Genomic DNA, 16400 nt, shown 5'->3' with positions numbered 1-16400 from the left:
TTCGGTTCATTCTATGTGCAATAATGTGAATTTTTGGCTCATACCATGTGCTATAATGTGAATTTTGGCTCATTCTGTGTACTATAATGTGAAAAGGGCACCAGTACTAGATAGTATAAGGGGTCGTACTTACTACACTGAAGGACACGCCCCCTTTTGAGGGGCCATGTCCCCTTTTCCGGAGCACGCGCATAATTGCACCCTTCACTTTTCCGTACCCCCACTTCAAAAATTCCACTTCAACCATTGCACTTACATCTATACATACACATCCTGACATCTTTATATACAGTGACACCTATTTGTGCAGGAGATGATGATAGTAAGGTGCATGTAGAATTGAAAAGAATGTTCCCAGTATGACATGAAACAGCTGGCGTGTCATGTTGGCACATCCCACTTTCAGTGTCCACGCCACCTTCTGATGTGTGGCCATGGCCATTTTTTTCAGTGCGCGCCGGTGGCGTGCGCACATACTTTCCTTTGTAGATGGTTGTTTTTTTCTCTCTTTTTTGGGGGGTTGGGGGGGGGGCGCATTATTAATCTTGCCCATGGCTCCAAAAACCCTAGTTACACCACCGAGTAGGTTGGCACAGCCACTTACAACAGGTAGTACAACGTGTGAAAATGGCTGCACGCTGCTCTCAAAAGGTAACAGGCAGCACACTGCCCAGCCTATAAACATGCTAGCTCAAATAATTTTATTTGGGACCAGACCAAGGGGGTAATTCTGAGTTGATCGCAGCAACAAGTTTGTTAGCAATTGGGCAAAACCATGGCCCTCATTCCGAGTTGTTCGCTCGCTGGCTGCTTTTAGCAGCATTGCACACGCTAAGCCGACGCCCTCTGGGAGTGTATCTTAGCATAGCAGAATTGCGAACGAAAGATTAGCAGAATTGCGAATAGAAATTTCTTAGCAGTTTCTGAGTAGCTCGAGACTTACTCAGCCATTGCGATCAGTTCAGTCAGTTTCGTTCCTGGTTTGACGTCACAAACACACCCAGCGTTCGCCCAGACACTCCCCCGTTTCTTCAGACACTCCCGCGTTTTTCCCAGAAACGCCAGCGTTTTTTCGCACACGCCCAGAAAACGGCAAGTTTCCGCCCAGAAACAACCACTTCCTATCAATCACAGTACGATCACCAGAACGATGAAAAAACCTTGCTATGCCGTGAGTAAAATACCTAACTTTTGTGTAAAATAACTAAGCGCATGCGCACTGCGAACCTTGCGCATGCGCAGTAAGCGACTAATCGCAATATAGCAAAAATCGTCAACGAGCGAACAACTCGGAATGACCCCCATGTGCACTGGAGGGGGGACAGATATAACATTTGCAGAGAGAGTTAGATCTGGGTGGGTTATTTTGTTTCTGTGCAGGGTAAATATTGGCTGCTTTATTTTTACACTGCAATTTAGATTTCAGTTTGAATACACCCCACCCAAATCTGACTCTCTCTGCACATGTTATATCTGCCCCCCCTGCAGTGCACATGGTTTTGCCCAATTGCTAACAAAATTGCTGCTGCGATCAACTCAGAATTAGGCCCCATGGCCCTCATTCCGAGTTGTTCGCTCGCTAGCTGCTTTTAGCAGCATTGCACACGCTAAGCCGCCGCCCTCTGGGAGTGTATCTTAGCTTAGCAGAATTGCGAACAAAAGATTAGCAGAATTGCGAATAGAAATTTCTTAGCAGTTTCTGAGTAGCTCGAGACTTACTCAGCCATTGCGATCAGTTCAGTCAGTTTCGTTCCTGGTTTGACTTTACAAACAGACCCAGCTTTCGCCCAGACACTCCCCCGTTTCTCCAGACACTCCCGCGTTTTTTCCAGAAACGCCAGCGTTTTTTCGCACACGCCCAGAAAACGGCAAGTTTCCGCCCAGAAACACCCACTTCCTGTCAATCACAGTACAATCACCAGAACGATGAAAAATCCTTGTTATGCCGTGAGTAAAATACCTAACTTTTGTGTAAAATAACTAAGCGCATGCGCTCTGCGAACCTTGCGCATGTGCAGTAAGCGACTAATCGCAATATAGCGAAAATCGGCAACCAACGAACAACTCGGAATGAGGGCCCATATGCGGCAACCAGTTTGGAAACTACTGATATAAGGGCAATAATGTGTTCTGTAAGGCATGGTATAAGAAATGCAATGATTATATAACCCATCTAACTAAGAGAAGATATAAGGAATGGTATATATGATACAAAGCATGTGATATCCATTTTCTGAAATTAACATAAACTTAATTACAGCTATAATCAACGGGAAAACATTAAGTCTTCTTCACTACATAAACAAATTCCTGTAAGTCTTTTCTGTTTGCGCAAGAGTACCCACTAATAGCATTTTAAGGTGCTCCTCTGCTTCATATATTTGGAATCTGTACTTACACTTAGGGGTCCAACCAGCGGCGTAACTCCCAGAGGCAATGGAGATGCCTGCCTCCAGGTTCCAAGCCCTAAAGGAGCACAGCTGCATGTACAGCAGCACCTGTGTAGTTCACAGCGGAATACAAGTGTGACCACTTCCAATGTAGAGCTGTGTGGCACACCCGCTGTTGCTACAGAGTTAATCGGCTCTGTCCCAGGAGCCCTGCTAACATCTGCAAAAAGGGACAGGATGGCTTCTGCCCGGTACCGCTCAGCCTGCACTGCAACAAGCGATGGTGCACCCACCACTACTGCTGGACTATGGATGGGGACCACCAGTGAATGCTAATTCTGCATGTTGCATGTGGCTGAATCCATGAGTCTGACCCTGACTCACCGGCCGTTGTCACAGTGTAGAAGAGCCGTGCCAATTCACTGCAGGCTTCGGTCCCTGTAGGGGGGGGGCACCAAATTCCAACTTGCCTCTCGGCGACTGGGATGAACTTACGACCCTGGGTCCAACCTATGACCACCTCTTTCATAAGCAAACTTTTATGGTGGCTAAAATACTACTATTTAACTGTTTAAAGGGATGGGATTAGATTTTTGGGTCTTTCACCAGCGGGAGGACTGAAGTCCTTATGCGGGGAGGAAAAGGCTGCTCACTTACACGTAAAATAGGTATCACCTCCATGACTTCATGTTCTACATTCCTGCTAAACTATATATATTCTTACATGCAAATTACTTCCATAAATTCACCTTCTACACAAGTCATTTACATTCAAAAGTAGGCACCTAATCCACACTTAGCAAGGCAAACCCCCTGATTCATACAAAAATGTGAGGTCACAAAAGAATAATTGTCCTGTGGGTTTGGAAGGTTGTAAATATCTCTTATCATGATGGGTTAAACAACTTTATTAATGTTTCCTAGTCCTGCATATATCATACTATATTTGTGACACTTGATATATTGGCCCTCTAGCATGTTGTTCCATAGCTGGCTTTATTTGTAACATTGAAATATAATTGTGTTTAGGTAATCAGCGCCCAGCAATTGCCTAAAGTCGAAAACAGTAAAGAGGGTTCTATCGTAGATCCCCTGGTTCGAGTGGAAATCTTTGGGGTTCCCATCGACCAATCAAAGCAGGAAACAAAGTATATAGACAATAATGGTAAGTTGTTATATTAATACCCTCTCATGCTTAATCAGACTGACACCTAGCCTTCAAACCTTTTAATCATATCTCCAAATATTTATGAGGTGGTAAGAGGCCTCGCAGCACACCCTGTCTCCGTCACTCTGGGGGCATGTCCTCCCTGAGCTGCTGGGCAAGCCCCAGTTCCCAAGACTGTTTCATTGATGCCTATCACCCCCTTCTGAGTCTCCAGCTTGGATGCTCCACAGCCCTGCCCACTCTCCCTCTTTGTGTCCAGCCATATTCCCTGTTGAATGTAAGTTCTCATGGGCAGGGTCCTCTCTCCCATTGGGAGTCATTCCGAGTTGATCGCTAGCTGCCGTTTTTCGCAGCGCAGCGATCAGTTAAAAAAAAATGGCAAATCTGCGCATGCACCGCAATGCGCACGCGCGATGTACAGGTACATCGAGCATCGTGGTTTTGCACAGGTTCTAGCGACGCTTTCAGTCGCACTGGCGGCCGCAAGAAGATTGACATCAAGTGGGAGTTTCTGGGTGTTAACTGACCGTTTTCTGGGAGTGGTTGGAAAAACGCAGGTGTGGCCGGGCGTTTTCTGGGCGGGTATCTGATGTCATTACCGTGTCACTCGTCCCAGCAATCATCGCAAAGGATAAGTAACTACAGGGCTGGTCTTGTTTTGCACAAAATGTGTTTGCAGGCGCACTGCTGCACAGGCATTCGCACTCCTGCAAAGCGAAAATACACTCCCCCGTGGGCGGCGACTATGTGTTTGCAGGGCTGTGAAAAACTGCTAGCGAGCGAACTACTCGGAATGACCCCCATTGTCTCCACTATGTAACTATTATTGGCAGAACCTATGGTGCTGAAAGGTGTCAGCAGTGTATGATGGAGGTCAGGCCACATGACGAATAGCTTAACCAGGGATTGGCTTATTAACCAGGTAGAACACCGGATGTGAGTCAACGCAATGCAGCAAGTATACAATGCAAAAGAGGGGGAGGGTAAAAATACTTACCACCTCCAATGACGGATCTTCAGTGTCGGGATGCCATGGTCGGTCATGTGATCGCCGGCGTACAGACCACTGGTATTTCATACCGAACCTGCATACAGAGCGCACCAGCGGCCCTTGTGCTGCTAAATTGTACTGGCCCAGGAGCAAATGCCACCCTAACCCCCGACTGCCCCTGAGCAACAGTAACATATGTCTGGTTAATGTCAGACACACATCCCAGACATTTACATCCCATTTGTGCCCATTTTATAAACCATTTTATGTGCAACAAATTCCGCAACTTTGCTCAGAACCAGGGTTATTCACTGGTCCAACACGGGCCTGTAGTGTGAACAGCATTACCCCGGTCACGATAACCCGGTTCATGCCTAAAAGGAGCTGATTGGTGGACACAATAGCGCTTGGAGATGACATTATCTCCAAGCGTCCACTGTAAGCTGGAAGACCCAGGTCAGGTGTAAATGAACGAGAATCACATTCATCATCGATCAGTGAAAAGGGGTAAGTACTGAAACCCCAGCTTCAACCCATGGTCAGTGTACCGGGTCAGAGCTGGGTTAAAGCCGGGGTTTAGGTGGGAAAGAGGTATAAGTAATTTAGTGGTGCAGCAGGTCCAGATTTAGAGAATGACTAGAGAAAAGCGTAGGTTGTCTACTTATAGCAAGTTTGAACCGGCCTGCAGAGACAGATGAGAGGCCATATGCTTCTAACTAACAGTGGCATAATCTGGTTCCGCCCTTAGACACTATGGGGGCAATCCAAAATCCAATTAGGTGCAAGCAGCTCATTGGGGAGCGAGTTGTCGTTGCAACAGCCTGTTTACATCAGTAATAGCCCCCTAACTCACCCCTCTTGCAACCCCTTTTAGTGCCGGACTCGCACATTTTTGCTTGCAGACCTATGCGGCCACACTTACTTGCGGGTGCAAGCTGCTTACACTTAATTGGATTCTCCCCTACCTTTGGTGTTAAGACCTAATAGATCTAAAACTTAGAGCTGAGACAACTAGGTAGAACCCAAAAGCAAGAGTACTAGTTAAACTCATGAATATGAGAAAAGTTCTCATGAAATTGCACCCAATTAGATGCTTTAGAAGGTTATGTTTTGTCTAATCTGTGTGCATGAAACGTGCAGATTGTGGATCCTCATGTGAGGTAAATTGACAGCTCAATACTCCCATATGCTGAGATTCTAACTATCTGTAACTTTTTGTTTAGATTGTCATCCATTTATTTGTCCTTACCAGCTGGAAAATATGGTGGATGTATGTTGTCATCACTTTGTATACTTGGAAATATTTGGTCTGCGGTTTAGTGTGAATTGTGGTACATTGGGCCTAACTCATGTTTGAAAGCAAATGTAATTGCAATTCTCTAGACTATGGAGCAGCTAATGTTAGCAAAGAATGAAAAGAGATGCCCACTAGATCACAAACTCATTCGCAATTGCATACACATTAGCGGACTATACTCAATTACAGAGAGCATTGAAGCTAAAGGTTGTTCTATGGCTACGCAGACTGACCATAGCAGTAATGACGCATACTCTAGGTATTTACACGTACGATCACATAGCTATCAGAAAATACCCTCCCCGAAAGCGGCCATGACACGCCTGCGTTTTCCCAACCACTCCCCATTACCACTTCCAAACGCCCACTTCCTGTCAATCAATCTGCAATAAAGTTCTCAGTCCGAATGGGATGGCAGCAGCACCCTAGCACATGTGCATTGTGATATTTACTGTATTTCGTAGTAATTGGCCATTGCGTACAAACATGAATTAGGCCTAGTGTTTTGATATGATGGAAGAAACGCTCTGGATCCACAACAGCAAAAATGGGGACCATCAGGGAATAATTTCTTAAACCCAAGTAATAGCTTGTTTTGTAGTAACTGGTTTTTCTTTTAATGCGCATATGTGTTTTTTTAGCAATGCTTAAAGACAAAAAGTTGCTTTGCGTCAAACTAGAAAAAGTAAATTTTCTCTAACGTCCTAGAGGATGCTGGGACTCCGTAAGGACCATGGGGAATAGACGGGCTCCGCAGGAGACATGGGCACTTTAAGAAAGACTTTAGACTCTGGGTGTGCACTGGCTCCTCCCTCTATGTCCCTCCTCCAGACCTCAGTTTTAGACTGTGCCCAGAGGAAGATGGGTGCACTGCAGGGAGCTCTCCTGAGTTTCCTGCTAAGAAAGCATTTTGTTAGGTTTTTTTGTTATTTTCAGGGAGCTCTGCTGGCAACAGACTCCCTGCATCGAGGGACTGAGGAGAGAGGAGCAGACCTACTTAAATGATAGGCTCTGCTTCTCGGCTACTGGACACCATTAGCTCCAGGGGGAGTGGAACACAGGTTCGTCCTGGGCGTTCATCCCAGAGCCGCGCCGCCGTTCTCCTCACAGAGCTGGAAGAAAGAAGACTACTGAGGCGGCAGAAGCCCTTGGGTGCTTCACTGAGGTAATGCACAGCACTGCAGCTGTGCAAAATTGCTCCCATACACCTCACACACTCCGGTCACTGTAAGGGTGCAGGCTGCAGGGGGGGCGCCCTGGGCAGCAATAGAATACCTCTCCTATGGCAAATGACTATATACATGTACAGGTGGGCACTGTACATGTATATAAAAGAGCCCCCGCCATATTTTCTTAAATTTGAGCGGGACAGAAGCCCGCCGCCGAGGGGGCGGGGCTTCTCCCTCAGCACTCACCAGCGCCATTTTCTCTCCACAGCACCGCTGAGAGGAAGCTCCCCGGACTCTCCCCTGCTTGACACACGGTGAAAGAGGGTTTTAAAGTAGAGGGGGGCACATAATTGGCGATTATACATTACAGCAGCGCTACTGGGTAAACATTCTGTGTTTTTCTCCGGGGTCATATAGCGCTGGGGTGTGTGCTGGCATACTTTCTCTCTGTCTCTCCAAAGGGCCTAAAGGGGAACCTGTCTTCAGAAAAGTTTCCCTGTGTGTGTGGAGTGTGTCGGTACGCGTGTCGACATGTTTGACGATGAAGGCTCGCCTAAGGAGGAGGGGGAGTGCATGATTGTCAGGTCGCCGTCGGCAACACCGACACCGGACTGGATGGATATGTGGAATGTCTTGAATGCTAATGTAAATTTATTGCATAAGAGATTAGACAAGACTGAGGCTAGGGATCAGTCAGGTAGTCAGACCATGCCTGTCCCAGTGGAACTGGGACCTTCTGGGTCTCAGAAACGCACATTATTCCAGATCACTGACACAGATACCGACACGGATTCAGATTCCAGTGTCGACTATGAGGATGCAAAATTACAGCCAAAAGTGGCTAAAGGTATTCGTTACATGATCATTGCTATTAAAGAGGTTTTGCATATTACTGAGGAACCCCCTGTCCCTGACATGAGGGTACACATGTATAAAGAGAAAAAGCCTGAGATCACCTTTCCGTCCTCATTTGAGCTAAGCGAATTGTGTGAAAAGGCTTGGGAATCTCCAGAGAGGAGACTACATGTTCCCAAAAGGATTCTTATGGCGTATCCCTTCCCACAAAAGGACAGGATACGATGGGAATCTTCGCCTAAAGTAGACAAGGCATTGATACGCTTATCCAAGAAGGTGGCACTGCCTTCCCAGGATACTGCTACCCTCAAGGATCCTGCGGATCGTAAGCAGGAAGTTACCATGAAGTACATTTACACACATTCTGGTACTATTGTTAGGCCGGCTATGGCATCGGCCTGGGTTTGTAGTGCTGTCGCAGCATGGACAGATTCCTTGTCTACGGAGATTGAGACCCTAGATAAGGATACCATTCTAATGACCCTAGAGCATATCAAGGATGCTGCGTTATATATGAGGGATGCTCAAAGAGACATTTGTTTACTAAGCTCCAGAATAAATGCTATGTCTATTTCTGCTAGGCGACTCTTGTGGACCCGACAGTGGACGGGGAATGCCGACTCAAAGCGGCATATGGAGTCGTTGCCTTACAAGGGAGAGGAGTTGTTTGGAGAAGGCCTCTCGTCGGACCTTGTCTCTACTGCTACGGCTGGTAAATTTAATTTTTTACCTTATGTTCCCCCACAACATACTAAGAAGGCACCTCATTACCAAATGCAGTCCTTTCGTTCAAATAAAAGCAAAAAGGTACGGGGATCTTCCTTTCTTGCCAGAGGTAAAGGCAAGGGAAAAAAGCTGCACACAGCTAGTTCCCAGGAGCAGATGTCCCCCAATACGTCTGCAAAATCCACCGCATGATGCTGGGGCTTCCCCGGGGGGGCCAGATCAAGTGGGGGCACGTCTTCGATTTTTCAGCCACGTCTGGGTTCACTCACAGGTGGATCCCTGGGCAATAGAGATTGTTTCTCAGGGATACAGGCTGGAATTCGAAGAGATGCCTCCTCGCCGGTTTTTCAAATCGGCTCTGCCAGCTTCTCCATCAGAAAGGGAGTTAGTGTTAACTGCAATTCAAAAATTGTACCTGCAACAGGTGATAGTCAAGGTTCCTCTTCTCCAGCAAGGAAAGGGGTATTACTCAACCCTGTTTGTGATTCCGAAACCGGACGGTTCGGTCAGACCCATTTTGAATATGAAATCCCTGAACCTGTACTTGAAAAAGTTCAAGTTCAAGATGGAATCGCTCAGAGCGGTCATTGCCAGCCTGGAGGGGGGGGGGGGGGGGGAGGGATTGGATGGTTTCTCTGGACATAAAGGATGCTTACCTTCATGTTCCGATTTTTCTTCCTCACCAGGCGTTCCTGAGATTTGCGGTACAGGACTGTCATTACCAATTTCAGACGTTGCCGTTTGGGCTTTCCACGGCCCCGAGAATTTTCACCAAGGTAATGGCGGAAATGATGGTGCTCCTGCGCAAGCAGGGTGTCACAATTATCCCATACTTGGACGATCTCCTCATAAAGGCGAGATCTCGAGAGAAGTTACTGGACAGCGTGTCACTGTCAGTGAGGACGTTGCAACAGCACGGCTGGATCCTCAATATTCCGAAGTCCCAGCTGGTTCCTACAACGCATCTGACCTTTTTGGGCCTGATTCTGGACACAGAACAGAAAAAGGTTTTTCTTTCGATGTAAAAGGCTCAGGAGCTCATAGCTCTGGTCAGGAACCTATTAAAGCCAAAAAAGGTTTCAGTGCTTCACTGCACCCGTGTCCTGGGGAAGATGGTGGCATCGTACGAGGCCATCCCGTTCGGCAGGTTCTATGCGAGGACTTTTCAATGGGACCTACTGGACAAATGGTCCGGGTCTCATTTACAAATGCATCAAAGGATCACCCTGTCTCCCAGAGCCAGGCTATCTCTCCTGTGGTGGCTGTACAGTGCTCACCTCCTGGAAGGCCACAGGTTCGGCATTCAGGACTGGATCCTGGTGACCACAGACGCGAGCCTCCGAGGTTGGGGAGCAGTCACACAGGGAAGAAATTTCCAAGGACTTTGGTCAAGTCAAGAACCTTGTCTTCACATCAACATCCTGGAACTAAGGGCCATATACAACGCCCTACGTCAAGCGGAGATCTTACTTCGCAATCGACCAGTTCTGATCCAGTCAGACAACATCACCGCAGTAGCTCATGTAAACCGCCAAGGCGGCACAAGGAGCAGAGTGGCAATGGCGGAAGCCACCAGAATTCTTCGCTGGGCGGAGAATCATGTACGCACTCTGTCAGCAGTGTTCATTCCGGGAGTGGACAACTGGGAAGCAGACTTCCTCAGCAGACACGATCTGCATCCGGGAGAGTGGGGACTTCATCAGGAAGTCTTCGCGCACATTGCATGTCGGTGGGGACTACCCCAAATAGACATGATGGCATCACGTCTCAACAAAAAGCTACAAAGGTATTGCGCCAGGTCAAGAGACCCTCAGGCGGTAGCTGTGGACGCCCTAGTGACACCGTGGGTGTTCCAGTCGGTATATGTGTTTCCTCCTCTTCCTCTCATACCCAAGATGTTGAGGATAATAAGAAGAAGAGGAGTGAGAACAATTCTCATTGTTCCAGATTGGCCACGAAGGACCTGGTATCCGGATCTGCAAGAAATGCTCACAGAAGATCCGTGGTCTCTTCCTCTAAGGCAGGACCTGTTACAACAAGGTCCCTGTCTGTTCCAAGACTTACCGCGGCTGCGTTTGACGGCATGGCGGTTGAACGCCGGATCCTAGCTGAAAAAGGTATTCCGGATGAGGTCATTCCTACGCTAATAAAGGCTAGGAAGGATGTGACGTCTAAACATTATCACCGAATATGGCGAAAATATGTTTGTTGGTGTGAGGCCAGGAATGCTCCTAAGGAAGAATTCCATCTAGGCAGTTTTCTTCACTTCCTACAAACTGGAGTGAATTTGGGCCTAAAATTAGGCTCCATTAAAGTTCAGATTTCGGCCATAACCATTTTCTTTCAAAAGGAATTGGCCTCTTTACCTGAAGTACAGACTTTTGTGAAGGGAGTACTGCATATTCAGCCTCCTTTTGTACCTCCGGTGGCGCCTTGGGACCTTAACGTGGTGTTAAGTTTCCTTAAGTCACATTGGTTTGAACCACTTAAAACAGTGGAGTTGAAATATCTCACTTGGAAGGTGGTCATGTTGTTAGCCTTGGCTTCGGCTAGACAAGTTTCGGAATTGGCGGCTTTATCACATAAAAGCCCCTATCTGGTTTTCCATATGGATAGAGCGGAGTTGCGGACCCGTCCTCAATTCCTACCTAAGGTGGTCTCATCCTTTCATATGAACCAACCTATTGTCGTGCCTGTGGCTACACGTGACTTGGAGGATTCCGAGTCCCTTGATGTGGTCAGGGCTTTGAAAATTTAAGTGGCCAGAACGGCTAGGATCAGAAAAACAGAAGCACTGTTTGTCCTGTATACAGCCAACAAGGTTGGTGGCCCTGCTTCAAAGCAGACTATTGTTTGCTGGATCTGTGACACGATTCAGCAGGCGCATTCTACGGCAGGATTGCCGTTACCGAAATCGGTTAAGGCCCATTCCACTGGGAAGGTGGGCTGGTCTTGGGCGGCTGCCCGAGGGGTCTCGGCACTACAGCTGTGCCGAGCTGCTACTTGGTCGGGGTCAAACTCTTTTGCAAAGTTCTATAAGTTTGATACCCTGGCTGAGGAGGACCTCCTGTTTGCTCAATCGGTGCTGCAGAGTCATCCGCACTCTCCCGCCCATTTGGGAGCTTTGGTATAATCCCCATGGTCCTTACGGAGTCCCAGCATCCTCTAGGACGTTAGAGAAAATAAGATTTTACACTTACCGGTAAATCTATTTCTCGTAGTCCGTAGAGGATGCTGGGCGCCCGTCCCAAGTGCGGACTTCTTCTGCAAGATTTGTATATAGTTATTGCTTACATAAGGGTTATATTATAGTTCATCGGTTTGGACCGAGACTATGTTGTTTGTTCATACTGTTAACTGGGTAGTTTATCACAAGTTGTACGGTGTGGATGGTATGGCTGGTATGAATCTTGCCCTTGGATTAACAAAAATCCTTTCCTCGCACTGTCCATCTCCTCTGGGCACAGTTTCTCTAACTGAGGTCTGGAGGAGGGGCATAGAGGGAGGAGCCAGTGCACACCCAGAGTCTAAAGTCTTTCTTAAAGTGCCCATGTCTCCTGCGGAGCCCGTCTATTCCCCATGGTCCTTACGGAGTCCCAGCATCCTCTACGGACTACGAGAAATAGATTTACCGGTAAGTGTAAAATCTTATTTTAAATACTCAAACAGTAGAGAATGACCCAGTGATATATTTTTATTCAGTATATTGATTAAATAATTATCACAAATGGGGGTGCTACACCTAAACTTATAACTTGAAAACAGGAAAAGTAGTACAGATGGAGCCACGCTCATTTGAGGCGGCTCCATCGCAGCCGTGCACTCCCGGCATGACTAGGCGATCCGTCCGCCTTTTCACGCCTGCGGTGCACAGAGAGGCTCCCAATCTGAGCATCTCAGTCTGGGTGCGCGACGGAGACACTCTCCCATTCTAGTGAATGGGATGCGTCTCCGTCACGGGCACGCGCGCCCGGCCGGAGATGCTTTCAGCGTTAGGCATGTCCAGTCACAGACAGAGCCACGACTAGCGTGGCTCCATCTGTATATAATGGAGTGGACTTCATAATAACCTACATTTCCTGTTCCCAAGGTTCTGTTAGCAATACTTGTCATTTATCCATGGTGACCAGGTGCCAGTATGGGGGTCGGAGGTGACAAGTCGATATGGCCAAAGTACAGTTAGGGGTTTATTTAAACCTGACGCTTCCGATTGTTTTTATGCCAGAAATTTAAAAGGACAATGATTTTACTAGCATAACACTGCTGCTTCAGGCACACAGATATAAGTTTCACAAGTTACATTGGGATACCGGCTGTTGAAATACAGACGCCGGAACATGTCACGGATCAGAATGCCTGCACCGGCATCCCAAATGAGATCACAATGCTTACGCCTACATCCTGACGGCCGGGGACCCCGATCGAGTAACTGCCAGGCCAACAGAGAGGTAAGCCGCAGGGACGGGGGTCTATGTTTAGGCACCCCAGGGGAGGGCTAAGTTTATGTTGTGGAGAACAGGATGGTTGGGTTTAGGCACCACCGGTGACTGCTAGGGTTAGGCTGCAAGGGAGGGGGAGGTTAGGTATAGGCTGCAGTAAGGGAGGGTTAGGGGGTGAGGGGGATTCTATGCAGCGTGATGCCGCATTCTGTATTGTGACCGCCGGCAATTCAGCCCCTCACATGTTAACCTGGGCTGTGATACCGTACATGAAAATTATTTATTTCTGTTCACAGGATTTAACCCTATGTGGTATGAAACATTGCAATTTAAGATTCATGTCCCTGAACTGGCCCTTGTAAGGTTTGTGGTAGAAGATTATGACAAAACCACAAGGAATGATTTTATAGGACAATATACTCTTCCATTCAAGAGTGTCAAGTCAGGTGAGCACATTTATTTGAAAGTAAAAAAAATAATAATGAAAAAATAATTAAAACGGACATTAAAATATTTTACAGAAAGGAGAAATGCCAGTGTTAGGTTAATTTCAATAGAAACCAAGGATAGCCGAGTGATGCCCATGTTATAAGGTTGTGGGCTTATAAGACTGCAGCTTATGCAGGGGCATTTTATCAGAGGAGGGGGCCCTAGTGCAGACTCCAGGTGGGCCCCGTCCTCTTCACAGCTCAAGAGGCTCTGGCACTGTATACTGTGCATGTGCAGGTCTCCGGAAACATGGCACCCACAATGTTCTGGAGACAAAAACCCTACTGCGCATGCGCAACGGGCATTTTGATGGCAATTGTTTGTTTAAACGCGGATGCAGCTCCGACACGGTAATTCTGAAGGTAAGTAATAAAACACGAGTGTGCGATGTGGGCCCCCTTGGACCCAGGGACCCGTGTGCACCGCACCCATTGCACCCACTATAGAAATGCCAATGAGCCTATGAGGAAATATAATAGCTCCCAAACTGATTATACAGAAGAAGCACAATATCACCAGGCTGTCTACTACACCACTTTAGAACAAATGTCAAGCCAAATATGGAACATCTTATTTACTCAGATATTATGCATGTCAGTCGCAACTGCGCCTCTGTGCATACGTGCTAAGGGACTTAGGGGGCTATTTACTAAGTCTTGGATGGAGGTAAAGTGGACGAAGATAAAGTACCGGCCAATCAGCTCCTGTCATTTTTCAAACCTAACCTGTGACATGGCAGTTAAGAGCTGATTGGCTGGTACTTTATCTCCAGCCACTTTATCTCCGGCCAAGACTTAATAAATAGACCTACTAGATGCACGCGCAGTTGAAAAACATTGAGTATTTGCGCGAATATCACCACTGTGTGCCATATGTCCTGGAGTGTAGTCACTATTACCAGACAATCAAAATAATGACATTTCCGTGTCAGAAGAATCACGTGACATAGACTAAACATTCACATTAAAATGATAAAACAGCAGTGAAATAAATCCAGTAATAACATGTGAGCTAAAGACAATTTAATTGTTACAACAAAAATAAAACATACAATTAAAATGGAGTAATTATCACAATTAATAGAAGAGCACCTCTGCATATTCAGGTTATTTATGGATAATATTTGGACCGACTATTGGGTGTCTAGCTGTGAAGGGTGATTAGGAGGGCAGTCAGAGAAGGGGTGGAGCCTGAAGTCAGCTGTCCAGATAATTTTGCATAAAAACAAAGCTTGTGACATGCAAACTGGTAAATGATAATACAGATCTGTGCAGCATAGGAAATATGATTTTAAGTTTAAATGGTTATATTGTATTTCACACAGGTTACCGCCATATCCATCTCCTTTCCAAAGATGGCACCAAGATTCCGCCAGCCACTGTGTTTGTTTACATCCGTGTTACAGAGACAGCAAATCCTGCTGAAGAAACACAGGGGTAAAGGCTTGGACCCTTCTTGATTACTCTAGCCGCCTCCTTTATGCACAGCCGCAGCGTCAGTCCTAAAAGCCTGGCTTCATTGCTGTTTGTATGGCTGTATTTTGCACGTCCCTACAGAACACTGATTTGTTTATAGATGTATAAATATATTTGATTATTTTTTACATATTTATTGTACAGGTATATATTCTGGTGCTATTCTGTTTAAAATGTTGCTTTGCTGATTAGCATAGCAAGTGTTACTGCTGTAACCCAAACTGTGTACAATGTGGTAGTGCTGCCCCCTGCAGCATGAACAGTGTTACTGATTATAATACAAATTCCATGAAAGGAAAGTGTTGGGAGAAACCCACTGATAACTAATAAACAGTATTCTAGAGCTCTCTATTTTGTAGTGGGCTTTTTTTTCTGTGCTATACATTTCCTTATGTGCCTGATAACAGAATGTTGCTCACAGTACAAGGAATGCCGGACCCTGAGGTATATATACGCACGCAGACGACTGTTCGTTCTCCTGAGGTCTGTCTCAGCTTAAACACATAAATGTAATTTAGAAGAGATTAATTATTCCTATGAAAAAGAACTGATAGTGGTCTCCCCAATGATGCAGTGTGTACTACTGTAGACATATATTCATAGGAATGAATTATCCTTAGTCCCAGTTTACAATAAAAGCAACTCAGTTCAAAACATACCTCTGATTTGGCCATAGTGATTACAGATTTAACATATGCAACCTTTATCTATTTTCAGTGGCGTAACTAGAAATTTTTCTCCCCCAAGCTAAAACATTCTCTGACGCCCCCACAATTGCCACTAGCAAAGTGACGAATCTGCATGCGCCCACAAAAAGGGGCGTGGCCTTGCGAAAATGGGTGTGGGTGTGCATAGAGGGGCGTGGCATTGCAGGAAAAGACTACCTTATACCCCAGTTTTGCAACCTGTACGCCTAGACGTTGGCCATCACAGAAAAAAAAATTATCCCGATTCATGCCTCTTACATTATTTGTCATTTTTCCTCCTTACAGTAATGCCCAGTATACATTATGCCACATACTGCAATGGCCCTTAGACATTATGCCACACACAATAATGCCCATTACACAATATGCCACACACCGTAATGCCCCTGACACATTATGCCACACACCGTAATGCCTGTGACACATTATGCTACGCATTGCAATGCCCGTTACATTATGCGACACACTGCAATGCCCCTGAGACATTATAGCACATACAATGACCGTGATACAGTACACCACACACATCATGCCTGTGACACATTATGACACACACCGCAATGCCAGTTATAAATTATGCTACACACTGCAATACCCCTGAGACAATATACCACAATGCCTGTGATATAGTATACCACACACCGTAATGCCTGTGACACATACCGCAATGCCCATTATACCCTATGCCACACAC

General features: G+C 46.4%; 1 protein-coding gene across 8 annotated transcripts in view; it reads left to right on the top strand.

Moving 5' to 3' along the window:
• Nucleotides 1-15338, top strand: part of PLCD4 (phospholipase C delta 4) — an 82208-nt gene extending 66870 nt beyond the window's left edge. For 7 of the 8 annotated variants that reach the window (XM_063933908.1, XM_063933907.1, XM_063933906.1 and 4 more), the window contains 3 exons: nucleotides 3420-3555; nucleotides 13332-13481; nucleotides 14849-15338. In XM_063933908.1, coding sequence (XP_063789978.1) covers nucleotides 3420-3555; nucleotides 13332-13481; nucleotides 14849-14964 — 402 coding nt within the window. In that variant the 3' untranslated portion in view covers nucleotides 14965-15338. Of the gene's footprint in view, nucleotides 1-3419; nucleotides 3556-12868; nucleotides 13045-13331; nucleotides 13482-14848 lie in introns of those variants that run through there. The other variant, XR_010181994.1, reaches the window with a different exon arrangement.
• Nucleotides 15339-16400: the final 1062 nt, after the last annotated feature.

Source organism: Pseudophryne corroboree, chromosome 7, assembly GCF_028390025.1.
Source record: "Pseudophryne corroboree isolate aPseCor3 chromosome 7, aPseCor3.hap2, whole genome shotgun sequence".
In the NCBI taxonomy this organism is placed as follows: Eukaryota; Metazoa; Chordata; class Amphibia; order Anura; family Myobatrachidae; genus Pseudophryne; species Pseudophryne corroboree.
This window is presented reverse-complemented; position numbering and strand designations above follow the sequence as displayed.